Consider the following 26,552-nt stretch of genomic DNA (forward strand, 5'->3'; position numbering starts at 1 on the left):
GGACATACCAGATTTACATATCTCTTGGTTTCATAATTTTTCTTACGACGACACCCAGGAAGTCTCGGGTCGCAGCTCTTCGGGTGTATACGTTCAAGTGGGACTCACTCAGAAGAGCGATAATCTCCGTCTAAATGTAAGTGCCTTGTCGAGGGTTCATCATGTGCGGTGAGTGCAACCAATCAGAGAAGCAATGATTTCGCCTCGAGACCAAATTGAACCCAAACCCAAATTGACAAGTACCCACACCGGTTTTACAGGAAGTTAATAGGAGACAAAATTTAGAGAGTTTTCTTTCGACCCTCGAAGCTAGAGGGAGGATTTAAACCTGGCTTAGTTCACTATTTTTCCAAAGCAGAACGCATACATGTGCTGCTTCTGAACTTTTCACATAAATTCAATTCTACCGAGTCGAACTTTCGTCATTAATTAATCATGAATATCTGAGAGAAGGTGAAAAAAAAAAAAAACACGTTTCGTGCAATATTCTCACAGACGCTTCACTTGTCCCTTATGGCCAATAATTGACAGTTTTTTTCCAACCTCGTTCCCAGGGCTTTTCCTTTTTTGAATATTTTGGCGGGCGGGTAAAGGCCAAAATATTCAAAAAGGGAAAAGCCCTGGGAACGAGGTTGAGTTTTTTTCATCTTCATTGGGTAAAGCTGCTAGCTGGGGTTAAGATTTAGGTGAAGACCTTCACCTTTCAGAAGTGATCGTTATAGAGGGAAGCCTGCTGTTAAAGTCAGACGAACGTAGTAAGTTGGTATGAGTCCTTCAGAAGCCCCGCCACAGTCTGTCCTTTTGGAAAAACCGTACCGGATGATTTTGTTCACATCGCAACAAAATATACTCTAACTACCCCGTATGACTCTATAATGTTCTTAGGACCTCCTGCATTGGAAGTTTAACTGGTAGTCAGTTTTCTATAGCCCCCACCCCTCCCCCCTTAACAATAACAACAACAACGAAAACCGTGGAAGTGAGCATGCCTCAAACTGTCCCTCGAAAGTAAACCACAATGTCTCTCGGTTTTTGTCTTCAGGTAATCTCGATTGGTGGTAGAAACTGACCGCTACTGAAAAAGGAGGTAAGTGCAATTGGTTGCCTCCTGTTCGTTATCTTGCTTATCATCTCGATCAGTTGCTGTTGTTGCTGCAAGCGATGTAACTGTTGCAGCTGCTGATGCCGCTGAAGCTACAACTGTGGCTTCTGCAGCTGATGTCTGCCCAGGCTAGCTGAAGAACCATTTCTGTGCAGTTTGATTAAGGCGTGACAATTTAAAATAATTGAAATTAAAGATCTTCAGTTCAGTTTTCTCCTCTTTCCCTCGCGTGTACACATAACTTTAATAACTCGGTCCTCTACATAAGCTATTCCTTAACGACGTAAGCGCATAAGCAATTCCTTCGTATGATATCTTCGCGTTGACTCATGCGCTGAAATGTTTTGAAATTTAGTACCATCAGAATTAAGGTGATTTTAGCGTAATTTGATGAAAGGAATGTCAACAAATGGTGAACCGCTTTCTTTATTTATGATTATTAACTTAGTTTTTCCCTCTAATCTGCGAGAACTGCGAGGAGATGGAAGGTTACTGGTCAATTTTGATACATTAAAATTCTAACATGGCTCCAAGGTTCGAAAGAAATAACACAAAAAACGTTAATTATTTAACCTCCCGGTTAGCTCAATGGATAGAGCGCTGGACCGATGTGCGGGAGGTCGAGGGTTGGAGCCCCGGCCGGACCAACACTCAAGGTCTTAAAATAATTGAGATGAATATGCTGCCTTTCTATAACAATTAGTCAAGTTCTCACTTGTGGAATTCCGCAAGGAACAACTCTAGGACCTTTGCTTTTTGTTCTATACATAAATGATCTTCCTAATTGCCTGTCTAATTCAGTTGCACGTATGTATGCCGACGATACTCACCTGACCTTTGCCAGTAACAACATAGAAATGATCAATGATGTTATGAATCACGACCTATCCAATGTTAACACATGGCTCACTGCAAACAAATTGACTCTAAATTCATCTAAAACTGAATTCATGTTAATTGGATCGCGGCAAAGGATAGGTACCTACGATACTTCCCCTAAACTAATCATAGGTGGTGACATAATTAAACAAGTTAGCTCAGTCAAATCTCTGGGTGTACATATTGACGAAAACCTTTCATGGAATATGCACATTGAAAAAATAGCCAAGAAAATCGCATCGGGCATTGGAGCAATTAAACGTTGTAGGCCTTTTGTTAATCGAACCACGCTTGAGTCCGTTTTCAATGTCTTAGTTCAACCGTACTTTAATTACTGCAGCGAGGTCTGGGGGCATTGTAACAAGGGTCTTTCGAATAAGCTCCAAAAGTTGCAAAACCGGGCTGCCCGTATTCTGACCTTCTCCAGTTATGACACAAGCGCTGATCCTCTTTTTGTGCAACTTAACTGGAGACGGTTAGATACTCAGCGACAAATACAAGTGGCCACCATGGTCTATAAATCTATACATGGTCTTGCGCCCGACTATCTTGGTTCTCTTTTCACTAAATATGATCCTCCATATAATCTAAGGAACTCTGAAAACAAACTAGCTGTTCCATTGCCTCGCACCAATTTCCTGAAAAATAGCTTTAGCTATAACGGTGCGGTTATATGGAATAGCTTGTCCCCTAAATTGCGGCAAGCAAAATCACTTCAATCCTTCCGAAATGGTTGTCGCAATTTCTTCCTCTGAATCGACAAAACACACACGGCATCTATGTAAAGCAGAATTTCTTTATTTTTTTCTATTTTACTTTTAAATTTTAGATCATGTTTATATAGATTAAAATAGATTGTAACTGTAATAATAGATTGTAATAATATTATTATTTTATCTGATAGATTTACCGTGTCTAAATAAAAATAAAGTTCAAGTTCAAGTTCAAGAAATGGTTTGAATATTCTAGTCTTCTCAGATAGGGACGAATATTTAAATGGAGGTCCCGTCTCCTGCAGGGTTAGGGGTATGAGACGTTAATTTCCCACGCACGAGATTACTGTGTGATGGATGTCCTCCCCTGAGGTGGGATGGGTGGGTTGTTGTCTTGCGTTTCATACATGAGCCTCTGGCTCGGGCAATATGGGTAACCATGCCCCACATTCAACTTTGATTACTATTACTTTGTTCTTATTAACCACGCGGGAGGTCTGTATGGGAGAATGTTGACCGAGGTCGCCAGCGACCGAGGTCAAGATTCTCTCATACAGACCGACCTAGCTCGGTTAATAAGATGTTTATTATATGGCTGTGTCTTATATGCCAATTTTTTATATTCTTTGTACCTTTTTTTTCTAGACCGGTCTAGATGCCGGTCTAGATGGGAAAATCTAGACCGCTTCCAATATTGATTTCAGCCAATCAAATTCGTGAATTCGGTAGTTTACTAGTCCTTGTGAGACAGCCATATCATAATATCACTTACTATCCCTGTGCCTAAATGACTCGGAGTTAAGTTTGAATTTTTATATATCAAAAATGGCATTTTAGAAACTCGTCATTTATGTGCCACCAGGGGGGTGGGGAGGGGATGGCGGCGGCGGTGGAACTGGGTTCTCGAATTCCTCCGCCGCCACAATTAAATTTACCTGATTCCCCTATAGGTCGACAAGGGTTTGTAGTATTCCATCGATCCCCCTCATTGGCAGGTAATTATCTAGAGTCCTCCCTTCAAACTTTGTTCTTAAAATCACTCCCTTCTTAAAATCATGCGGTTTCCCCTGACCCCCCTTCCTCCCTCTGTTATCCGCTGGCACAAATAATGACTGGTCCCTTGAGAATGCGGTTGCTGCCATAGTCAGGACGGCAACGCCACGGAAGACGTCTATTAGAAAATGGGTTTCTACTTTTAGTTAGAAATTCGGAAATGGCTGCCTGTGTTTACCGTCTCGTAGGGCACCAGACCTCAAACTCAACATAACGCATAAAAGTAGCGTTGAGTTCCAAATGTAAATTAAAATAATTTGCCGCCGCGGTTTCGGTTACCCTGGTCCCAGAGGTTCTCTTCTCTCTACCGGAGTACGAGAATTCGGCGCGAAGCGCCGACCATTACAGCTCGTTGGTCGGCGCTTCGCGCCGAATTCTCGTACTCCGGTAGAGAGAAGAGAACCTCTGGGACTAGGGTAGGTTTCGGTTTGCAGACGACGCAAATTTGGGTGATTTCACTTTGTTGTTCGGACGGCTTAGAAATATACAAAGTTTTAAAACGCACGTACTGGGCTATTGTTCTGCCAATTAGATCTTTTGTTTTCCACGTTCTCGTTACCGTCGCCGTCGTGGTTTGTTCAAAGTCCTTAGTATTATTATCATGACCAGAGGTAAAATTTTGTATCACCGTTTCGATTATGACACTGTAATTAATAATAATAATAATAATTTACATTTCTAGAGCGCTAAAATTATAAAATATTCTAAAGCGCTTTACAACATATTAACTACAAATATTAAAATGATAAACGACAAAATATCAAAACAAACTGTAAGCCAGCTTGAATAGATGTGTCTTAAGCTTTGACTTAAAAATCGTTACATTTGGACTGTTTCGAATTTCAAGCGGCAGTTCGTTCCACAGAAAAGGTCCAGAACGGGCAAAGGCACGATCACCAAAGGTCTTAAAGTTAGTTCTTGGGACCATAAGGAGACCCTGATCGCAGGAACGTAGCTGATGACCCTTGACACTGTGTGGCTGCAGATATTCTTTTATGTATAGTGGGCCTTGGTTATTTAAAGCTTTATAAATTAAAAGTAACAACTTAAAATGGACGCGATAAGCCACAGGAAGCCAGTGAAGATTATGTAAGGCGGACGAGATGTGGTGAAACTTGGGAATCCTAAATAATGGAAATAATAGGAAGGAATAATTTTACATCTGGAATTTTTTTGATGGAGCTAAGGTGAATAGATCTAGATTTGTTTGAAGCATTGATTACCCAGTGTCTTTATTTTCTGTGTGTGATTTGCATCCCGTAGCGCTTTCCTCTTATCATCCGGTGAGCTTCATTAGTGGGCGGATTATGGCCAGTACCCACACAATGCCTTCTGTCTTGCGCTCTTGTGTTCCCAAATTCCGAGAAACAACCTCGCTTCTATGAACAATGAAAAGCCGGTCAAACTGGAACATACCAGAATTTCTGTCAATTAATCTGTCATTAAGCTGAAGCGTGGGTTCCAAAAAAGACCCGCCATTCAAAAACATTGAGCTTTCGAAGTCTCCTCTTCGTTCAAAATGATTGCGTCTGGAACCATTCTGACCAAAGGTTTCCTCATTCTTCTTTTCAGCCGGCTTATTTTCACAACTTCAGGTAATTACTTAATGTTTTGTGTGTAAGCTGAGTGATTTTTAGTGGTCTTTAAGTTAAAGAAAACTGTAGAAGCCCTAAAATATTTTTTCTTCCTCATTTTACTAAAAAGCAATTGATTCTAAAAAGCAATTGATTCTCCACTTTAGAGGAAAAGTGAAATGAAAATGTGTTAGTAACCACGAGCTTACTTATAGTCGAATAGTGTGGAAAAAGCCAAGATCGATCTTATTATGTATTTGAATAAGGACCGCAGATGTCGTGCAAACAACGACGCTAAACCTTTTTGTAAGTAAAACCCTTGCAATTTGGTAGGCATAGAGCTGATTTCATAGCTTTTCATAGTCCTAATGTGATATAAGACCAAATGAACCCCGAAATATATTTCCAACACAAAACTTGGCCTTAGTTCAAAGTCCTTCGGTAAGGGCGAAACATTTGTGGTTACGTCGGCTAGTGACTATTTTTGCTTTATCGAGCTAGAAACATCTACCTATGAAAACGCATAATTTTCATCCTATTAAAGGTAGAAAACTTCAAAGCAGAGGGTAGATTTGTATCTGTTTAGAATTCAAGCGAGGATCACTGACAAATTTCCGCAAAGTCCTAACGAATTCTAGGAATTTCAAGAGGGTTCGAATTCTTGGAATTGGCGCCTCATATCAGTATGACTGCACACATCATGCAGCATGTTTTCCTTGTAATTGTCGTCCTCAACTTAAGAAATGACCGTCCAAACTTTCCTTTTGAAAAGTTAAGTGTTTTTTTAAACGTTTAAATGAGCGCTCCGACGAAGGGCTAACGCTCGAAACGTCAGCTTTTGTAATCATTACGGTGGCCAATTTACCGTTTCAACTTTGTTGATATATCCAAATTATATAGAATTCACAGGCCTAGTCACATAATCTCTGCGTGTCACATATTCTCTGGGTGTGAATTCTTTGTTATTTAATTATTTTCAATTATGTTATCCGTGTCTCTTACGAATTGTTTTACATTTATATTCGTTCTCATTTAACTCGTTATTGACTTGAATGACGTTAAGCGAACGTCGAAACGTCGTCGCATTTTTCTTAAACCAAGATGGTTTTTAATTTTTTAAACTTTTCGATTTTATCGCAATTCGTTGTAGTTAAATTTTTATGTACCTGCTCAATAAACCTTACAAATGTTATCTAAAATAAAATGTGATAGGAATGATGAGAAGAAGGTAGACATCAACAAACTTATGTAGTTTTACTAACTATGACTGTGACATTCATTGGAAATTAGGCACTATTAAGCGACACCTCAATCCAGCGAATTTATTGAAGACCACAAATCAACGATGTTTTGTCGATATTAGGAGTCGAAACCTGATATCATTTATTTCATAAGTTAGTTGGTACGACTGTCACAGTTTCCTTGTGACTTAGAACAACCTCTGTTTGTGATTACAACTCGAACTTGGCCTTCGTAAACCGATTGTTTTGACGAAGTGTTCGGCCGGATAGTGTGACAACCACTCAGCTCTAGGCTCTTTCATTTCATCCTTATTACATCAAAACATGTCACTATTTTAAATTTTGCATATCAGTCGTGCCAGTTTGTTTGCAGCACTCACCATTAGTGTGTTATTGTTAGTGCGTAGGCCAAACGTCTTTTTTTTTTTATCAATTGCAACTCACTAATCGTTCGTTAAAAAATGAATGAACTGATGTTATCTACCTTGAGTGCATTGTTAAAAGATCAGCGGTCATTAAAAAAATCAGTTGTGTCATGAATTTTTAATTCTTTTTTGTTTTTCTCCATTTGTGATGTTAAAAAAAAAAGAAGAAATCGTAGGAGCTGCAGTTATAAAATCCCTATGTCAACCTTAATATTTTTCTTCAAAAAAAAAAAAAAAAAAAAAAGAAAAAAATCGGATTTGATAGAAAAAATTTAGTCTTTCCATTCCAAAAGATATTTATGGAAATTTTAGAAAGTAGCATACTATTTTGTAAATGATATATTGTTTATCCTTTTTGTTTGTAAGTTTTTGTGATTTAAAAAAGTCAGAATGAAGTGAGTCCTGTTAGCAAATTGAAAAAGTGGGGGAATAAAAAAAAGACGATTGATCGGTTGGCTTACAGGACGAGTTAGAAAGGAGATGGATGTATTTTTTGAGACAATTGGTAAAATCTATAGTCTTATACAGTGTCAGAATAAGAGTTTTACTCAATAGAAATAATTTTTCTTAGCTGACTTCTCAGATCAGAACAGCGACAGTGATTGGGGAGACCAAACCATTTACGACGATGACGATGGTTCTTGTGGCAGCACAACATTGGGCGATGGTTGCAGCATGAGTGACGATTGCAGCACAATCACATGCCAAACGAATTTCGTCAATAAACCGATCACACTGAAGTTAAAGGTAAGTTTGAAAATCCTTCCTTTTCTTTTCATCAGATTTTTTTTTTTAAGTTGTTGAGTTAAGCAATGCACATCCTGTGTTCATCCCCAGTCCCTCTCGCAGGAGTATTCCGGAGGGAACTGCTGTGAGCCAGACTCCGAGCATTAACAGAAATATTACTACGTTGTAATAAAAGTGTAAACAGCACACATCATGTAAAACAGATAGAGACAAATATAAATTATCAGAACGATAGTGGGATAAATAAAAATGAAAGAAGAAAAGCTGAGTTCCCGGTGAGAAATAGAATTTGAGACAACAAATTTGCTGTTCAATACTCTTGTTTAAGCAACAGAGAACTCGTCAGTGCACTACACCATTATGAAGTTCAAATGTAACAGGCGTCTTTGTAAACCGTCAGGGTTAGTAACTGACAACTTTTTTAGTACACCCCCTACTTTCCCATTTTGACCTAAAAAATTTGCGAAAAAGCGCCAAGTTAACTTATTTTACTGCACGTTAGGTCAATAAGTGCGATGACCCAGTCAGTGTAACAGCCTCGATGGACGTACCTGATCTGTATATCTCCTGGTCTCATACTTACACTAGTGACGACATCGTAGAAGTCCCAGGATTCACCGCGTCGGTACCAGGTCTCCCAATCTCCGCTGGTGTATACGTTCAAGTGTCTCTCACTCCAAACGGCGATGAACTGAAAATTACGGTCAGTGGTCGATTGGCGAATTCTTATTCAACCAACAAAGAGACAATTTATTTTCAGCTCAAGCAGAGCAAGGTTCATCTTAACTGTTTGATCCCTATAAGTGACTGGTGTCTAATTTCTCCTTACAAATCACCCTGAATGACACATATTGGTCATGAGAAAATAATGGAAATGATTACCAACTAAAGAAGCTACCGAATGTTACACAAATTCTCCTTGTCAGCGCCTAAACAAATGTAACGAGAAAATGCATATTGAGCTACAATCATATTGACATCAACCAGTCCTTGTACAAGTCGTTTTTCATGTATTTAAAGAGGACCAATCTGACCGCAGCTTCGTGTGGTTTTCATTTTGTTCAAGAAAATGCGAAAATCTAACAATGTTTTTTTCCATTTTCAGGTGAAGCTCCTCGCTGGAAGCAAAGTTTGGCAAGACGGATTTTATCCTGTGAAACTACCAGTGATGGACGGCAACCTGCCCATTAACACTAACGCTTGCGGTAAGTGATGCATGTGAACTGCACGCGAAAAGTATTCCTAACATACGGATTTCTTTCACCGTTCGATGAGAAAATTTCTTGTTTAAAATTAATGTTTTTGCACAAGAATTTTTTTCAATTAAAGATTTCAATGACCTGGCCTGACTTTTGGGCATCCCGTTAGTGGCTTATTGATTTTAAATGGAGGAAGGCGGGTGGGAATGGGAGCCGAGGAGAATGGCGGATGGTCTGTCGTCACTAATGGAGGAGCCCAGTAGAATAAGTAGTGGGAACCCTCAGAAGGAGACAAGAGAATTAATTTTCGAAAGCGGAAGATAAAAAAGGAAATGCAGGTAATCGTCATCATTAGTCTGCAGTGGCTGTTTTAAGGGGGGGGGGAAGAAGGGAAGGGAGGGAGACGTGAGTTTAAGGTGGTGGTAGAGCAGGGTGCAAGAAGTGGAAGATTCTTACGTCGCTTTCCCATTTTCCGTTTCCTGTGTTTGAACATGATTGAGCTTGTATTATCTTTCTCTGGTTCAGGTATCCTCGCCTTGTGGTACGATATGAACGATATCGAGAGAGGAGCTGTGGTCGGAGGCTCCATTCTCCTCCTCATCATCTTCATCTCTTGCTGTTGTTGCTGCTGTGGCTGCTGCGGCTGTTGCAAATCTAGTCCGCCCAACCAAGGAACTGTGTTTGTCCAGCCTACTGTTGGTTTGGGTCCTCCTGTCATGGCAACCAGTACTAAAACTACTGTCCCCATGCAACCGTTTGTCAACGAGGCTTAGATGCTGTCCTCTTCATTGCACACGCTTTGAAAGCGCGACCGCTGTTTTAGAAAAAAACTAAAATTGTGTTTGAGTTTGTTTAGCAGTTAAAAAAGACCCAGGGGGGGAGGGGGGAAGGGAGGGGTGGGAACACGGTAAGGGGTTACATTTTGATTTTTCCTTTTTTAAACTAGACTAATTCTTGATCAGGTTTTCTTCTAACTGGGCTCTTTTGCTTAATGCACTAGCAGAGAGTGAAAGAAATCGTTCAGTTCTTTTTCTCTTTTTTACTCTTGAACATTATCATCATCAAATCTGTCGTATCTTAGCGACTAAAACTTAATATACGATTGTGATTTAGTGCGTGGGCCAATTTGGAAACCATGCTAGTGATGTCCATTCTAAAACAATGAACGCATATCTTGGCCATTTCAGGGAGTTCTTGCAGGGGAGACCACGTTTTACACGTTACACTTTTCCACAGGAAAAAAATGTCCCGCTAACTAAGTCGCAAAAATTTATTTCTGTAAGTCCAATAAAGGACTTTCGGTAGTTTTTTAAAACTACTTAATATTTTAAACTGCTGTTACCTCAGACTAACAAGTAATAACATTGTCAATAATTCTTTACCTAAAAATTCCGTGCAACGATTGATCAAATAGAGCTGTGCTGCAACTGAAGTTTTAGAGGACGATTTTACGTTTACTTCCTTACTAATTTGTTGTGCGTTTGAAAAGAAAAAAAGTGTTTCCGTAATTGAAATCACCGATTTACAAACTAAAACTACCGCATGATATTCATTCCATAAATTAGGATTTCGATCAACGCAATTCAATGTAGTCGATTTTTTTTGCAATTATGGAGTTGTATTTACAGAAATATTAGAGCGAGATGGTAGAGTTCTTTAAATTATGTTTGATGTTATTTTTAGAGAAAATTCTCCTCCCCTGAATTTTAGTTTTCATGATAGTACTTTTTCCATTAGCTGAAGGTGTTAGAATCAGCCCCGTGCAACTATTTTTGATACAGGAAATTTTTCACTGAACACAATTGTTCAATATATACCAGGTTGCATGCTCAATTTGTTTCATATTTTCTTCGATTGTCCCTTATGTCGTCACGTGCATTAAATATGATTTGAGGCCATAGCTTATGTTTAACAGTAGTATTTGATAGGCGAGCAGCTGTTTACATTTCAATGGCCATTAATGGTAAATAGTTTATAAGGTGTTAATAGTCTAGTTCAGTATACGATACAGTCACATTTTGACTTGTAGATGAAGAAACAATGATTTGAACTGCAGTTGTAACAATTGAAATAAAAGCAGGGACTAAAAATGTCAGGCCATGCTGAGATTCAGACCCATGCCTCTTAGGTACTTATTTGGCGTGGAAGAATGGGTTCAACATCCTTGGAAGCCTAAATTTTATAGTTTTTTCCTGAATTTTTGTAAACTACAGTTCCTTTTATTTTAAGTCCAACGTTCACAACTTTGATAATAAATCAAGATGTTCTCTTGTGAGCAATGAAATGGCTTCTACGGTTTTTCTTGTCCTTTCTGAAGATAACTACACATTACGCCATTTGGTTGTCATTCACCAAAGTCACCCGGAGGTCATCTCTGTAAATGTGAGCCGCGCCGATAGGGAACTGGGGCGGCAAAGGTACGGTAGCCAGGAAGCGAACATGCTGCTCACGAGAGTTGCGGTTATAGTACGTGTAGCATGCGTAGGTCAGCAAGATGACCCCCAGGACACTGGCTCCACCAATCACTACGTAGATCAACGGTGACAATGTTTGCCTGAGAGTGTCAAAGTCGCCAGGTGAATAGAAATCGTCGTCACACGAGTCACAACTGTCGGCTGTTTCATTTGACACTTGGTTGCTGCTCGATGTATACTCTGTTGACGCGAAAATTGAAAGTGTCTAAAGAATCAGAATACAAAAACTCGAGGTTTTTCATCCTCCTGGAATTTTTTTTGTTTTAACAAAATGAAACAATGACAACATAGAATGTATCGACAACGACCTTCCTACCAAAACTAATAAAGAAGTAATTTGGCTTTATGAACTAAGTTGAAATTGTAAATTGGCCACCGTAAAGAGTTAAAAAGCTGACGTTTCGAGCGTTAGCCCTTCGTCAGATTCAGGAGAAGTAAGCTGGAGTCTCCTAAAAGACTGGGCTCTAATATAAACAACCACTCAAGCCAGTAAGTCGTGGTGGGTTTTTAACAAAGCTCAGAACAAAGTGGTAATTCGACGGGACACTCGTAATGAATTAAACTAGTTCCTTTTGTAGATACTTTAGGAGAATTTAGCGGTCTTTCCTTTTTCCTTCCTTCTTTCGTCCCTTCTCGTCCGTCTACGTTGCAACATTAACTTAACATATCAATCCTGGAATCCACTAAAGAAAGAAAATTGTGTTTTAAATAAAAACTGATGCCCCTTTTTATTCAGTTAAAAGCAAATCAGTTTGTCGCTTTGATTAGACGATAGAACGAGCAGCCATATTAGAAAAAGCTTTTTTAGCTGGAATTGTCCAAAATTTGCGAGGTGATTCAAAGTTTCATGTAATCATGACAGTTTCCGCGCAATGAACAGAAGTGTCATTGAGGATAGCTCATCCTCACCAAAATTGTCGAATAAAAAGCGACACAGAATGGAGTCAACTCATTCCCTAATTACTTTTCTCTGTTAAAGTTCAAGCAATTTATCAGCCATCAGCATCTGAACAATTTCTGTATCGTTATGGCGAATTTTTCGAAGACATAAAGATTTTTCATTTTACTTACCCTGTCCTGCAGATTTACTGGCTATAAAAAAGATAAGGCCAAAAACAAGCTTCACATTTTCGACTCCTGCTGCAATAATTACTGATTTTCTCGCCAACATACTCCTTACATTGAACTTTACAAGACACTTTCCTCGGCGATGAAGAAAACTTGGTGACGAAATTAGATATACGCCGTCGCTGAATCAATAACTTTACCCAAAAGATAGTTTAAGTGCTTTTGATTATCACTTGATTGCCATCTCGCTAAAATGTTCGGGTAAGTTTTCTGTTTGCTTTGTTTTAAAATAACGAAGTCTGCTGAAACCTTACACCAAGTTCGTTGTGGCCAATATGTCATGTTAAGTGCCCTTCAAAATCGGTTTCAATCAGTCAATCAATCAGTCAATCAATCAATCAGTCAATCAATCAATCAGTCAATTAATCAATCAGTCAATTGATCAATCAATACTTTATTTACCCACGTAGCGTCAAGGAGCTCGTAGAGCTCTTTGAAAATACCTACGTGCCTCTAAGATTAAGAATCTAAAAAAACCTAATACATACTGTTAAGACCTAATAGATTAGAAATTGAAATAACTTAAAATTAACATTAAAATTTAAGTTTGTACAATAAAATTTAGAGTCACTTAAATACAGTTATAAAATGGTGAAGTCATAACTTAAATAACTTAAAATTAACATTAAAAATTAAGTTTGTACAATGAAATTCAGAGTCACTTAAATACAAGCATAAAATAGAGAAGCAGCTAAAGTTTCAGTGTTCTCAATAGCTTCTTGAAAAGGTTGATATTATTGGCCAGTTGCACACTTGTAGGTAATCCATTCTACAGCTGCGCACACATATAAGTGAAAGATTTTTTCATAAAATTTAAATTAAATTTTGGTGCGGACAAATTAATGCCGGTTCCTCTCAGATTGTACATAGTTTCCGCGGTAAAACTAAAAAATCTCTGATATACTTGGGACCGTCGTTATGCAAACATTTATATAACAGAGTAAGGGATTGTTGTTTCCTTCTCTGGTCTAACGTTTCCATAGTCAAGACTCGCAACAATTCATCATAAAGGGTAGATCTCCAATAACCTAGCAGTGATCTAAGAATATAATAGTTGGCATCTTCTAGCCGATTCACTTGCACTTTCCCCACTTTAAGAAAGAGGGGGACAACAGTATTCAAAATGAGGGAGAAAGAAAGTTTTAGAGAGCCTCAACATAACATTGCCAGGGACAAAACGCCTTATTCTCCTGAGTGCGCCATTTTTAGCGTATACCTTTTTAAGCTGTTTAACAGTGTGATCCTTGAAAGATAGCATGCTATCAAGTTCAACGCCAAGTATTTTGATAGATAGCAGTGTCTCAATGACAGAGCTATGTATGGCCGGGTCGTAATTGTACTTACAGGGACCAATAGGTACTGCTTGCGTCTTTGTGTTATTGAACACCAGCTGATTCTCTAGACACCACGATGATAACCGCTCAAGACCATTATTTACTACAAATTCGACAACCCTGACGAATTTAAACCTTGGCTGTTTGTGTTAGAACTAAAAGTCTGTCCCCATCTCGCGATGCCATCGCTGAGAAAACTGTTATCTGCGGGCGCACGAAAAAATGGAAAGCAAGTATGTTGATGACACCACAGTTTTTGAAATAAATCCTAGATACTCCCCATTTATTTGCAGTTTATCGTTAACGAGATTAGGGATTTTGCTTCAGCACGGTGAATGCGCTTAAACTCCAAGAAATGTGAAGAGCTCCAAGTAAACTTTAGTCATTATCTGCCTGCCTCTCCTCAAGGCTTAGTTCTTGGGAGTACTAGTATCAGTCAGGTATGTAGTTACAAGTAACTCGGTGTCTATATTTCTTCAGATCTCTCCTGGAACAGCCATATTGACTACATTGTGAAGAAAGCGAGAAAGCGCCTTTACGCTCTTAGGGTGCTTGGGAAGGCAGGAGTCCCCTAGACCGATTTAGTGCTTATTTATTGCTCCCTAATACGGTCGGGCTTGGGGTACGCGGCCCCTGTCTGGGCATATCTTCCTGAGTACCTTAATGAGCTCGTCGAGTCAGTACAACAGAAAGCACTTAGGATAATCTTCCCCCGTCTTGACTATGGATCTGGCCTTAAGTGAGGCCTGGCTGCAACCCCTCGTGGTTCGCAGAGCTCAACTGTGTTCCAGGTTCGGGACTGGGGCGAGGAGGACTGAACCAAAAAGTTACATCCTTCCTCGCGCCACAGAGGTGCATTATGGTTATTTTTTGCGAGCCAGCAATGCTCGAGTAAATCGGTTTAGAGGGGCCACAGACAGACTTAATAATTTTGTTACAGTTCGATATCAATAAGATGTATGCTTAAAGTTGTGCCTATGTAATACTGACTCATACTGTAATTCAGCCTTAGCTGCGATAGTATGGATCATCATCAGTTAATCAATCAATCAAGCGTACGCGCAGGTTACGTTCCCACTTACTTTACGAAAGTCATATTTCGCGCGCTTTTCTGCATTTCTCTTCTGACTGAGAGCCTGGAACAGTCTAGACGAACACTATTTCATAAGCATCTCATCGAGGATACATTATTCACAAGGGCGTAGCTAGATGACCATCCCCCTTTCTTTGTCAGGATTTTCTTTTTATTTTCAAGTAAACAATATACAAACCATGTAATTCAGCATCAATTCAAGCATCAGATACTACTTTTCCTTCTCACCACAAGAACACATGCCCGCTGATACTCAGGAAAGGACAGCGGTTTCAGCCATCTTAAGAAAGGGTGCTGAAAGCCTTATATGTAACCCCTACCCTATAAAAAACTCCACACTCTCAGAAATAATTGGCTGGTAGTCCCCTTTGGAACACCATTTAGCCTATCTTTTTTTGCTCTTCTCCCCGTACCAATAGATTAGCTGTAGCTACAGTCATAAAACATTGTACAATCTGAGGTGACAATGTTCTTTTCTCAGCCAATCAGATTTAAGAATTTTGCACAGTGCTCGTGCTTTTGTTGAGATGCTGACACCACAATAAAGTCAGGTTTTCTACACAGTCTGGGTTAGGGCTTGATGAAAGCTTCCCTAATCCTTGCCACCTAATTTTGGACCGCAAAAGGGTAACAGGAAACTAACAGGGGCTTGAAATACTGGAGGATGTCTCTGTATTTTATGTGCCCCTAGCAAGAGCTCTCACTGCAATCCCAAGGGAGAGAGGGTGTTATATATGCTTTCCTAAATCCTTGCCTACTTTTGGACCTCAGCAGTACTGGCATGTCCTTCCAGGAGACTGAGAGTGCTTCATTGAGATAGGGGACTTCTCTGTATCCTAAACCCCCTCTGTGAGGCCAACTTGAAAAATACTGGTCAAGATCTGCTGTATGTTTGTATTTTAACACATGGCAGGATTTTTTGGCTCTCCTTGATTCCTAAAATACATGGCAGACCAAAACATTTGCACCAAATTCTGCTGAAAAGTCATACTCAAGTTCATGTAAAGAAAGCCTTAGCCTGCTACAATGCTGGAAAGCAAATTCAAAATTTCAATTGATACTTTTCACCCTTCAACCCTTCAGAGTGCCTAATATCGAAAGGGAACGATAAACAACTAAAGAAGCTCTTGATTATTAAACAATTTCTCCTTGTCAGCACCTTAGGAAATGTATAGAAAACAGTATGGAGAATATGCACACTGGTGTAAGGAAGTAAATGGTTTATCTTGAATCCTCTGTAAGACTGAATTCATGTATCCTTTTACTTGCATGAACTGCTTATGTGAACAATGTTGTTTTTAATATTTCAAGCATTCATTTGACATTCTTCGTGTGGGTCACTGCTATCATGAGATGGAAGGAAAAGTACAATCCTTAAAGTCATATGAAATTGAAAGAAACACCCTTAAAAATTGTGTTAGTGTCCAATTGTCCTTACTTGTGGCATGCACATCACTTCAACAATATCTTTCCATGACAGTTCTGTTGGCTTGTGCACAACAGGCAGCATTTGACCCATGTCAGAGTTACTTTTCCCATGCCAACCATTTCATTCCTTCAAACCAGTTCATTCCTCCAGCCCTGTTTACTCTTTTTAATAATGAATCATTTTTCTTCTGCATAAAATTCTTGCATGGACTTTTGTCTTCTTCTTGATTCTTCCAAGTTTTTTCTCCGTCTTTTCAGATCCTGTGAGGAATATTATTTCTTGGTCAGCAAAAATTCCAGTGGCGTGTAAGGTGTACTCACAAACATATTAAGGTAAATGAGTAACTACACAATACAAGGCCACTTGAAGAACATAGATCTAGTGGCTTGTTTGACTCATTTGGCTCAATTAACTTGTTTAGCTCAGCAGTAGATTAAAAAAAGGAGGAACAATCTATATGGGTGTTTAGTCTTAGGTTTATTATCTAACAGCTTGTCAGGGCTATACATTCAAAGGCTCAAAGGGTTTGATTGGCTCGGCAGTGAATAAAAGCATGAGGAATAATCAGTGCGCATGTTAAGTCTTAGGTCTACAAATATAGAGGCTTATTTAGCTCATTTGGCTGGGCAGTAGATGAGAGGAGAAAACGAGCCAATTGAGTTAACTCCTTTGGTAGATGGTTTAAAGTGGCCCTGTATTCTGTGGTTTAGCCAGGGTAACTACTGCACAGACTAAACTAACCTCATAGTCTGTTGTACACAAAAACAATAATTAATGAGGTTCAATTTATTCTTGGGTGGAAAATCTATCACATATTTTTTTGAACAAGGTAACAAAGTGAACATGCAAAAATCTAAAAGAACGTATAAAATAGAAACAGAAAACATTTCACAAATTGGAAATATATTGCGTCTCTACTAAATTATCAGTGTAACCTCACCTCTTTTTTCAAACAGGTATCAAGAGCCCGTTTAATGTCATTACACTCTCCAACGAACTTTCGAAAGGGATGCTGAAAAAGAGAGATAAGTGGATAGATGTAGATTCAATTTGTAAAATTTGTAACTTAACACAGAAAAATATCAACAATATTTATGCTTGTTACGTAATTCATTTCGAGTTCAGACTTGAGAAAGGAGGACGCACCTCTTCGTGACAACGATGTAGCTCTTCTATAATTTGTAGACAATCGTTGTGCAGGTGAGGAGCTAAAGATGGATGCATAGCTCCGTAAAGTTCTTCAATATAATCGATGTTGTTGTAGGATCGATGACTCCTTGAAAGTTTCCTTGGACATAATGCTTAGCCACCTGGCATTGAAAGACTAATGTTATGTAAGGAATAACGAAATGTCAGGTCATGAGAAGTGCAGAAAATCTCTTTCTTTGTGACAACGCTTATTTATTAGCCAGATAAATTGAAGACCAAACAACGCCAAAAATATCGGAGAATGATAACAAAGTTAATGTAGAAGATTCAATCTGATGCGATTCAACTGCGCGTTAAAATTCGGGCAGGGGCGTTCAAAGCTAACCCAGGGTTAGTGCGATATTTAACTTCACATCTGAAAGCTTTAAATAAAAATTCAGTACAATTGTTTTTGTCTACAATTTGATGATTGGATAGTCTGAAAAGAATAGGGAAAATCATCCTGAAAAGAGGCTTGAATAGAGAAATAAGAAATCTGGATCAAAATTTAACCCTGGGTTTGCGCTAGTCGGCCTTCGAACAACTGGGCCCTGGACTAATGAGATCCACTGCCCAGGAGTGAAACAGCTCGCGAAGATCAGTTTTAACACAAGAATTAAAATTGCTTACGCGGGGCAACAAGGTGTTTCCATATATCGTTGGACTGTTGTCTGTTGTCGATTATAAGACTTTTAGTATTCTCTTGCACGTTTGCTCTTCGCAAAAAGGAAAAAGAAGGTAAAACCACCTTAATGATTTTAGCTTACGGTCCGACAAAATATTTTAATATCAATCGTGAAGACTGTTATCATCGTCGATTTTAAGACTTTTAAGCCTTCTGACTTCTAGCTAAGTACTTTTCCGCACATGTACTCAGTTCGTTTGTAAGGTCTACAAGGGTGCATTTTATTCCAAAATGGCTCGAAAAGGAGCAAAAACCTGCTAGATTATTAAGCCACAGCAAAATTTCATGTCATAAGGTAGTGAAAAAATTCCGCTGAGAGTGTTCGCATTAACTTCAGCAAACGAATTTTGTTTAGAAGTGCAGCATCGTGACTCTTTGTCCGAGAATTATGTGCGATGGAGAAATTACATGGCTGCACATAACTGACGGAAAACTGCGTGACGAAGTTGACGTGGGTCACCGAATATGTTCCCTGTCTCCGATAAAAAACGAACAAAAGTGTCCAGAGTCAAAGGGATTTTCCCCGGGAAATTTGTCGCGGGTCACTGGACAACGGGGGTTTCCATACGATCACGATCATGCAGGTAGGACATGTTTTATCCCTCACCACGACCCTTGTATCGTTTATATCATGAAAATCATAAACATGGCCAATATTGTTATCATTTAGTAAAAACATCCAAAGCTTACATAGTCAGCTCAGCGCTTTCTGAGCAATCGATATGGACTGTGTAATATTCCTGCCTTTGTAAAGTTCATTGTTTCATTTGGAACAAATTCGTTGAAATTTTCCTTCATGTTCGTAAGGCGACCCGTTCAATTTATTTTTGTCTTCAGATCATTCATTCTTGGTCTAACTTTAACTAAAAAAATCAAATACGTACTTTCTATTATTGATAGTTTGGTTTTTAATTTAAAAAGATGGCTGAAAGCCCTTCCCAATTTCAAGTTGTCCGGATTTCATCTTTCGATAAGTCCGCTGACCAGCGCAAAAGTCTTTTATATGTTTGCATTTTCAACAGACTGCTGTAATCTGAGAGCAGCAAATTTTACTGGATGGATGAAAAACTGAGCTAAAAATTAAGAATGTGTGCATAATGCTTGCGCGCATATATTGCGCATTTGAGGCGTTCAAATAAATATACAACTGTTTGAGGCCGATAAGCCGTCTTACGTTTCAGCATTTTTAGGAATTCTCTATAAAACTTGTTGACTCTGAATTTAAGCATTAGATCGTCGAAAAACACTAGGGAAAAGGAAAGAAAAAACGCCGTGCTTCGGTTACTCACTTACTCACAATAAATGGTTACGCTCTCCACGAAATGAAAAGAACAAGTGCTTTGAAAAGTTTTCTGAGTGTAGAAGGTTTTGAGAAGGTGCATTCCAGAAGTAGAAGATATGGGTAAAATCTGACTTTCCTGAACGAAAAAACTATAAATCAACAATATGAGGTCTCTTCTAAATTATTCATTTTCCGAGTTCAATGGCTCACAGCTCCTCTGACTTGTTGATCGCTCAAAACCCCAAATTTTCCCATGACTTATTATTTATTCATTTATTTACACATCTATTTGTGGTTATTTATTTACAAGTTAAATTTTGATTATTAGAGGGAGTCCATGCAAAGCAGTGGTTTGTCTCAAGACGTGATGGGACCTTTACTAATGACTGCGGGCTCAAAGCGTCCGTGCCGTGTAAAACCATTCAACATGTTACTGCCCGTACGTCTGATGATGATGTAATAAATCAGTATAGACGGTATAGGTACGTCCCGTGACTCTTATCCGCGCGAGAAAGGGAGAGGATTGCACTTACTTGGACTAGCAATACATAGTTACAATACTCGAGCATTTATTTCTTGTAAGACTGAGGGCCTTCGATTTTTGTATAATTCGAGAAAGACAACTTTTGCTTGAGTCTCTTTAGATCGAATAACATTCATAAACAGTTCACTTCATCTCTCTAACTGCTCTTTAAAGCTGACCGACTGCAGGTTTATAAACAGTTCTGTTGCTGGCTTACGTTAAGATACGCCGGTGATTTTGTGAGAAAAAATGGTTAACTCGATGGATGCACCTTTCAGAACAACAGTGCTAGTGGTATCAATCTATATGGCAATTCTACAGTTAACTTGAATATTTCCAACACCACATTTGCTTACAATACGTTGCTGAGTGAGGAAGACGCATTATTTTACTTGTCTGAGAAAAACGTGCGTGCAAATCACAGAGAAATCGCAATCAATTTTACCGAAATAAAGGTTTTACAGAATATTTGTACTGGTAAAGCATGCTTTGAAGCTTTTCCTGACACACCGAAAAATAACTTAGTTCTAGTAACAAAGGTAGCAGTTTTTGAAAGCATTGTGGCTGGAGAAAGCATTTTCGATATACATGGCTTTCAAACTTCAGCATTAATTTTAAGTCGAAGGAGTTTCAAAGAAATACCGGCAGGGGAGTCAAACTTAATTACAGCTACTCAGTTGACCTGAAAATCGAAAACTGAAGTCAATGTTTCCTCAGAACGGAATGTCCGATTCCAGAGTAAAACGTGAAGGAGACTACGATGGAATGGATGGAGGAGCGGTTGTGGTCGATGGATTCACACAGAACGCCTTGGTTTCCCTGCACGGTTCAATATTCAATTTAAACAAAGGCGGGAGTGGTGGAGCATGCGCATTCTTCAAGATATCGGGGTCACTTTTACTAGTCATAAATATCAGTTTGTGCGGAATGAAGGTACGTTTTCAGATGGTGCTGTAACCATGGGAAGTTCCTCCAAACCGCTCGATCACTCAAACTCGATATGTATCCATGACTCAGAGTTCAGTGGTAAAACACTGTTGAGGGATACTTGTCATAGGCTTGCTTGTGGAGGTGGTGCAGTAGCTCTGTACGTTTTAAACATGGGTAACTTATCCATAGTCAATGCACTTTCACAAATAACCAAGCGGAAGGAAAGACTCGCGGAGCCATTTATGCTGAGGAACACGGTCTTTATTCGGACGTGGAAATTCTGAACCGTGAATTTCTCCGTAATTGGGCCACGGAGATTACCAGCACCCTCGAACTGACCGTTGTTGATTCATTCCAGCCACGAGTATCTTTACGAAACCTAACATTTATCAACAATAGTGGTGAAGTAAACAATTCCCTCGCTTGAAGTGCAACATCAGACATTTTGATTCATTCCGGTAATTAGCTACATCGTGTTGCGCTCATGTAAAATACAAAAAAAAAAAAAAACAAAACAATTTAGGTGGCGGAATACAAGTCGATTTGACATCCTATGAGCAAGGTAGCAATGTGAGTTTTCTTATGGAGAACACCCTGAAATATTGACTTTGTGATGCTTATCGACATTTTTGAACAAGCATTCCAACCAGTATACTACTGAAAAAATGTTTCGTTTGTGAGCAATAACTGCTATGGTTATGGGTGGAGTTGTATTCATTTAACAGCCTTCAAAAACACTTGTTTGTTTCACTTGGAACAGAGCAAATTCCTAAACAATTTCGGCTTTTCAGGAGTAATATATATTGTTACGTCGTAACCCGACAAATCCACTACTAAATTACGGACGATCATCAAAAACACAGAATTTCGCAACAACTCTGGAGGTAATAAATGTACACTTACGCTGGTAAACGCTTACACCATTCTTGGTGTTCACGTGACGTCACAGCATATGCAAATTAGGCGTCCGCCATGTTGGCGTCGCAGGAGCTTAGTAGCATATGTCAAAATGCAGTGTTTTGGTGTGCGCTCTCTAAAATATGTCGCGTGATTTGGAAAAAATTTCTGATCTAAACATCAAAAAGGAAGAAAAAAAAGAAGATATTTGCAATATACCTTTAAGCGACTATGTAAAGACTAGAGCCACATGTTCATCAAAGATATTTAGAAAAAATATCACTCGTGGGGATCGATCCCGCTTCATTGATCGACGCAAAGTTAGAGCCACAATGTTTACCACCCATAGAAGCCACAGATCTTCTGCGCTGTTTAGTCATCGATACGAGTTATTGTACAAAGAAACCGTGGCACTTCAAAGCTTTCAAAAGCTTAGAGGCCTACAACCAGATGGTTTCGGGTTTTATTTCCAGTGTTCAAGGGAAAGTCATAGGAGAAAAATTCGTGGAGATCGGAAAGGTGAGACATTCTCAACGAATGAATGAACGACCAATTGCAGTTTGGATTATTACCAATAAGGAGGTAAACGTGTTATCAGCCCACTGCCTTGGTTGGAAAGCTGGACTAGCTGAGAATGAAATCGACCTTCTTTCGTTTCTCAGCTGCCTCGCGTCCTTGACGTTCGAGTGATCTTTTACGGCGGTCCTTCGCCCGTTTAGCTCTTGCCTCTTTAATAGCGGGGTTTTCCTGTCGATATTTTGTCTTACCGTGATTCTTAGTAGGAACTCAGTCGGGGTTGTACTTATCCCAGGGTTTTGCGGATTGTCCTGACACGACGTGTCGTCCACAGACTCTTTTATTACTGAGGACAGTGATGTCGTCGCGGCTAATGGCGGCGATTCATCTTTCTCTTCGTTCTCTGCTTAACTCTTCTGCTTTTTCTCCGTGGTTAGTGACTACTACTAGAATCCTATAAAACCCTTTACCTTTCGTCTTTCCACTATTATGAAAACAATCAACCATAATACAATGAACCATGATGAAAAATACTTCTAAAACTTTGATAATTTACGAGAAATTTTTGAATTATACGACACCAATATGACAGCGTAGCAACCATTGTTAAGGTATAGGTCACGTGGGTGAAGACCAAGAATTGAAATTCAAAACTCCCACTTTATAGCAGGATAACTTTGGAGGCGTGGTTAGTTCGCATATAAACATACAAATTTGTCCAGGCAATTTGACAATGGGGAATACAACTTTTCATCAGTCAGCAGAATCTCAAAAGGTCTATAAGCTGGGAGGAAAGTCCAGAGATTTAGCGGCATTCATTGGATTTTTGACAGTAACACAATCTAAAAACGTCACGGTTCGTAACAGTTCTTTTATTTTGGATCCTTTTATGACAGACAGCAAACGTATCATAGTTGGTAAAGGAGCGGGAGAGGTTGTCTTGGCCGGCTCTGTGCAAATCGAAACATCAAGCTTAATATGCGAAAACTAACACAGAAATAGATGGACATTAGATAGTGACCGCAGTATCAGTTTGATTCAGTATCCAGCGGTGTCCTGTGGGAACTTACAGTATCCGTAGAGGAATAAAGAGTGACTACATTGTCAAGGAACCCGTCAATTGCTATCCTTCTATAGATGGCGGCAACTGCTCCTCTTCTCTCGCTGCCCAGCCCAAAATTTTGGGGTTATCCTGCAAACAACGACACTGTTACCTTTCAGCTTTGTCCAGGTTACTGCTGTTTGCCAACTGTAGATAACAGATGCCTTTATGACAGCAATAGCTATCTGCATTCCTTTGCCAGGGAAAAAAGACAGGCATTCTTTGCGGACAATGCAAACAGAATTTTACCGAAGGTCTGTTTACAACATACTGTGTTCGAGTTAAATACTGTACCCAAAGTTGGTATTTGGTTTTTTTTCCTCGCACTCACGTCATCGTTTGCCTTCTATTTCGTTGAAAAACCCACAGTGCTCGAGATAGTGGGAAAACATTTGACATGGTTCATTCCACGGCACAGATCTAGAGAGGAGAATTATCAAGTTACTTGCAGCCTACGCGGCACTGTCAGAATAACTGCTTCTCCAAATCATGGCTTTCTAAAAATTATCTTCTACTTTATCAAGTGGCTGGAGTTTTAAACGTCTCGTCATATGGTGTGAGAAATCTGTTGAGACATAACATGGTATTACCATTTGCAAATCTCCTGGAATTTCAAATCTCTGTCAATAATAACTGAAGTGTTCCGCTGGTATTACGATACCAGATTTATTTGCTGGTGCCAATGGTGGCAGCAAGCTGCTTTTTGTCGTTATTGCCCTGAACTTGTTGCCGTTTATATTCACGTTGTATTTCACTTCACTACAACTCTATCAAGGCGAGATTTCAGGTAAGATGTTTCTACTGGCCAGCATTCTACCCTCTCCCTATCTCCCTTTTGTTTTCTTTCACTACGTAAAGAAAATCAGGACCAAGAGACCTGATTATCGAGCAATCCCTTCAACTGTCTGCTTTTTAAACAACACCGGATGAACAAGACACGAGTTCTTCCACAAGTATCAAACATTCACTTCTTGAAGTTCTATGTGGTCCATTTACAAAGCCACTTGATGACCAATCAATCGGAAGGATCTACTGGGCGGAGCATTCTTACTGGTCGTCGAATCCTCATAATTGCGATTGCTTGGTGGTAGTTGGAGCATGCACTTATGCGTTTTGTGTGTCTAACAATCCTTTGCCTCGTTTTCCTGTTGCATCATATATCCCAGAAGCCTTTTGCCCAGTTTCCTGTCAACGCCATCGAAACCATCTCCTTGGCAACCTTGGTCGTTATAGGAGTAATAAACGTTGGCCTTGCATCGGCAGCAAGTGACGTCAGCGGTATGAATCAGGCCTATTTTTCCATATTCTTGACGTCAGAGTCAGTATTACTGGGTGTGATACCTTTGGTCTTTGCATTGTTTCTCACCTTGTCTCTCACTTCGCAGATTTTGTGATTGGCGATCTTTTTAATTAAAGTGATTCGCTCATGATGGTCATTTTTTAAACAAATATGCAATAAACTAGTGGCCTCCTCGGAACTAAACTGAACTTTTGCTGCCTTCATCGTGATCCTGATGATCTGGTTGTGCCGCTAAATACATCACGGTGAAAAAAAATTTGATGAGAGAACTCGGCCAGAGTTGAAAACAAATATTACATGCCTTTATTTTTTGCAAAATGATATTGAAATAGCAAATAGGGGTAGTTTTCAGCCCCGTAGAATTTGAATATGAGAGTGGTCTTTTACAGACTTCTGTGTTTTTGCACAATCCTTGATTGTAATAGTTATTAGGAAGCATCATCGAAGTGCCGTTGTGTTTGGCGGGGGAAGCCTCGGCTCCCTTCTCCCACCTCTTACGAGTCTGCATTTTCAGTCTCGTCCTAAGATTATAGAAAGAACTCTGTGGACACTTTTAGGTTAATCTTTAACTTTTTTCCGCCTCAAGTAGATTATTAGTTGAAAGTCAATTGACATTTTGTATCCTTAAAGTGTGTTTGTATTAAAGTTTGTTTACGCCTCAATTGATTTCAGATGTCTTTGCTTCTACAAGATAATCTGACCCCCACCCAAACCTCTACTGCGCTGCAATTTAACGGTGGAAGGGTAGGGAGAATTGGTTGACCGGGAAGTATCAGTTTTTAGGTGTGCATTCAGCTGCTTTCCTATGCGTGGCGGACGAAAGTGGAAGGAGGAGGGATCATAAAAGTAAAGATCTCTGTACACAAAGGTAAAAACAAACCAATAAATGGAGGTAATTTTCTATATAAGCTATGGTAATGCGTCAGTGGGGGTAGCAATGTAATTTGGTTTTATCAGCCCTAGTTGATGATGGAAATTGGCCACCGTAAGGAGTTAAAAAGCTGACGTTTCGAGCGTTAGCCCATCGTCAGAGCGAAAGACGGAGGGCTAACGCTAGAAACATCAGCTTTTAACTCTTTAAGGTGGCCAATTTACATTAGGGACTTTAAGATCGAGATTTTTAGGCATTTCCCGCGAACCGCGGACGTCAAGAAGTCACGTGACTAGTGCCTTGTCGTCAGGTTTGCAGTTTCAGGTTCACGTTTTGTACGGCTGGACCACGCTCGAGAGGTAAGTGATTTATCGCAAGGTTTTTTGCACCCTAAAACATCAAAATCCTACGTTTGAGAGGAAAAACTACTTTTAAGAACTCTTTCGCTTATTAATTATCGGATTCTTTTTCTTAGAAACGTAAGTTTGAAGACGATTTCTTAGCTAAATTAGAAGTGAACGAATGAATGAAAACAAACATGGCGGCTGGTTATTTGTTGTTAAAACTGTTTTGCCGGTCGGATTAATTTGAGTTTAAACAAAAGCCAATCTCCGATGATATGTGAATGCATGAATGCTAATTTTGTTTCCTTAATGGCTCTGTTCAGATGGGCAAGCATACAATGCTGCTTCAAGAAATAAGAAATCGAGATCTTCATTGCGCGACAACAAACCTTCAGAGCTACTATCTTCCAGCTGCACGATAATGTCCAGCAGATCTTTGTAGTCTTTCCTAATTTAAAGAGGATCAAAGACTAAGTGTTCTGCTCTCATTAAGTAATCAATAAAATCCAACAAACACATTAAT

At 39.4% G+C, this 26,552-nt stretch overlaps 3 protein-coding genes and 3 pseudogenes across 4 annotated transcripts; 4 read left to right on the plus strand and 2 right to left on the minus strand.

Annotated features, from left to right (window-relative positions):
• The first annotated feature begins 5,162 nt into the window (after positions 1–5,162).
• Positions 5,163–11,217, plus strand: LOC111328467 (uncharacterized). Of its 2 annotated transcripts, none has more exons than XM_088728499.1 (5): positions 5,163–5,342; positions 7,571–7,734; positions 8,237–8,437; positions 8,840–8,939; positions 9,459–11,217. In XM_088728499.1, exons 1-5 carry the CDS (start codon positions 5,267–5,269, stop codon positions 9,704–9,706), a joined length of 789 nt encoding a protein of 262 aa, XP_088584625.1. In that variant the 5' UTR covers positions 5,163–5,266; the 3' UTR covers positions 9,707–11,217. The 2 variants fall into 2 exon arrangements, with proteins under 2 accessions (XP_088584625.1, XP_022788642.2); XM_022932907.2 differs by having other exon boundaries at positions 5,166–5,342; positions 7,559–7,734.
• LOC111328468 (uncharacterized) lies at positions 10,190–12,734 on the minus strand. Its single transcript, XM_022932908.2, has 2 exons — positions 12,479–12,734; positions 10,190–11,587 (listed from the first exon to the last, which is right to left on the minus strand). Exons 1-2 carry the CDS (start codon positions 12,576–12,578, stop codon positions 11,262–11,264), a joined length of 426 nt encoding a protein of 141 aa, XP_022788643.1. The 5' UTR covers positions 12,579–12,734; the 3' UTR covers positions 10,190–11,261.
• A 3,506-nt stretch (positions 12,735–16,240) lies between these two features.
• On the minus strand, positions 16,241–17,698 carry LOC111328461 (COX assembly mitochondrial protein 2 homolog). The gene is made up of 3 exons (XM_022932896.2): positions 17,538–17,698; positions 17,332–17,403; positions 16,241–16,651 (listed from the first exon to the last, which is right to left on the minus strand). Exons 1-3 carry the CDS (start codon positions 17,613–17,615, stop codon positions 16,568–16,570), a joined length of 234 nt encoding a protein of 77 aa, XP_022788631.1. The 5' UTR covers positions 17,616–17,698; the 3' UTR covers positions 16,241–16,567.
• A 954-nt stretch (positions 17,699–18,652) lies between these two features.
• On the plus strand, positions 18,653–22,188 carry LOC148726059 (uncharacterized; annotated as a pseudogene).
• On the plus strand, positions 20,793–24,151 carry LOC148726060 (uncharacterized; annotated as a pseudogene).
• LOC148726061 (uncharacterized) lies at positions 24,150–24,908 on the plus strand (annotated as a pseudogene).
• The last annotated feature ends 1,644 nt before the right edge of the window (positions 24,909–26,552 follow it).

The sequence above is a fragment of the Stylophora pistillata genome, chromosome 7 (assembly GCF_964205215.1).
Source record: "Stylophora pistillata chromosome 7, jaStyPist1.2, whole genome shotgun sequence".
Classification (NCBI taxonomy): domain Eukaryota; kingdom Metazoa; phylum Cnidaria; class Anthozoa; order Scleractinia; family Pocilloporidae; genus Stylophora; species Stylophora pistillata.

What these genes read in the sequence shown, in the direction of transcription:
- LOC111328467 (XM_022932907.2), top strand. Translation starts at nt 5,267, where the DNA reads ATGATTGCGTCTGGAACCATTCTGACCAAAGGTTTCCTCATTCTTCTT. An exon ending in GCTTATTTTCACAACTTCAG is followed by an intron (nt 5,343 to 7,558) that starts GTAATTACTTAA and finishes AATTTTTCTTAG; the next exon opens with CTGACTTCTCAGATCAGAAC. An exon ending in GCGATGAACTGAAAATTACG is followed by an intron (nt 8,438 to 8,839) that starts GTCAGTGGTCGA and finishes TTCCATTTTCAG; the next exon opens with GTGAAGCTCCTCGCTGGAAG.
- LOC111328468 (XM_022932908.2), bottom strand. Translation starts at nt 12,578, where the DNA reads ATGTTGGCGAGAAAATCAGTAATTATTGCAGCAGGAGTCGAAAATGTG. An exon ending in CAGTAAATCTGCAGGACAGG is followed by an intron (nt 11,588 to 12,478) that starts GTAAGTAAAATG and finishes TCGCGTCAACAG; the next exon opens with AGTATACATCGAGCAGCAAC.
- LOC111328461 (XM_022932896.2), bottom strand. Translation starts at nt 17,615, where the DNA reads ATGCATCCATCTTTAGCTCCTCACCTGCACAACGATTGTCTACAAATT. An exon ending in TACATCGTTGTCACGAAGAG is followed by an intron (nt 17,404 to 17,537) that starts GTGCGTCCTCCT and finishes TCTCTTTTTCAG; the next exon opens with CATCCCTTTCGAAAGTTCGT. An exon ending in ATACCTGTTTGAAAAAAGAG is followed by an intron (nt 16,652 to 17,331) that starts GTGAGGTTACAC and finishes TATTCCTCACAG; the next exon opens with GATCTGAAAAGACGGAGAAA.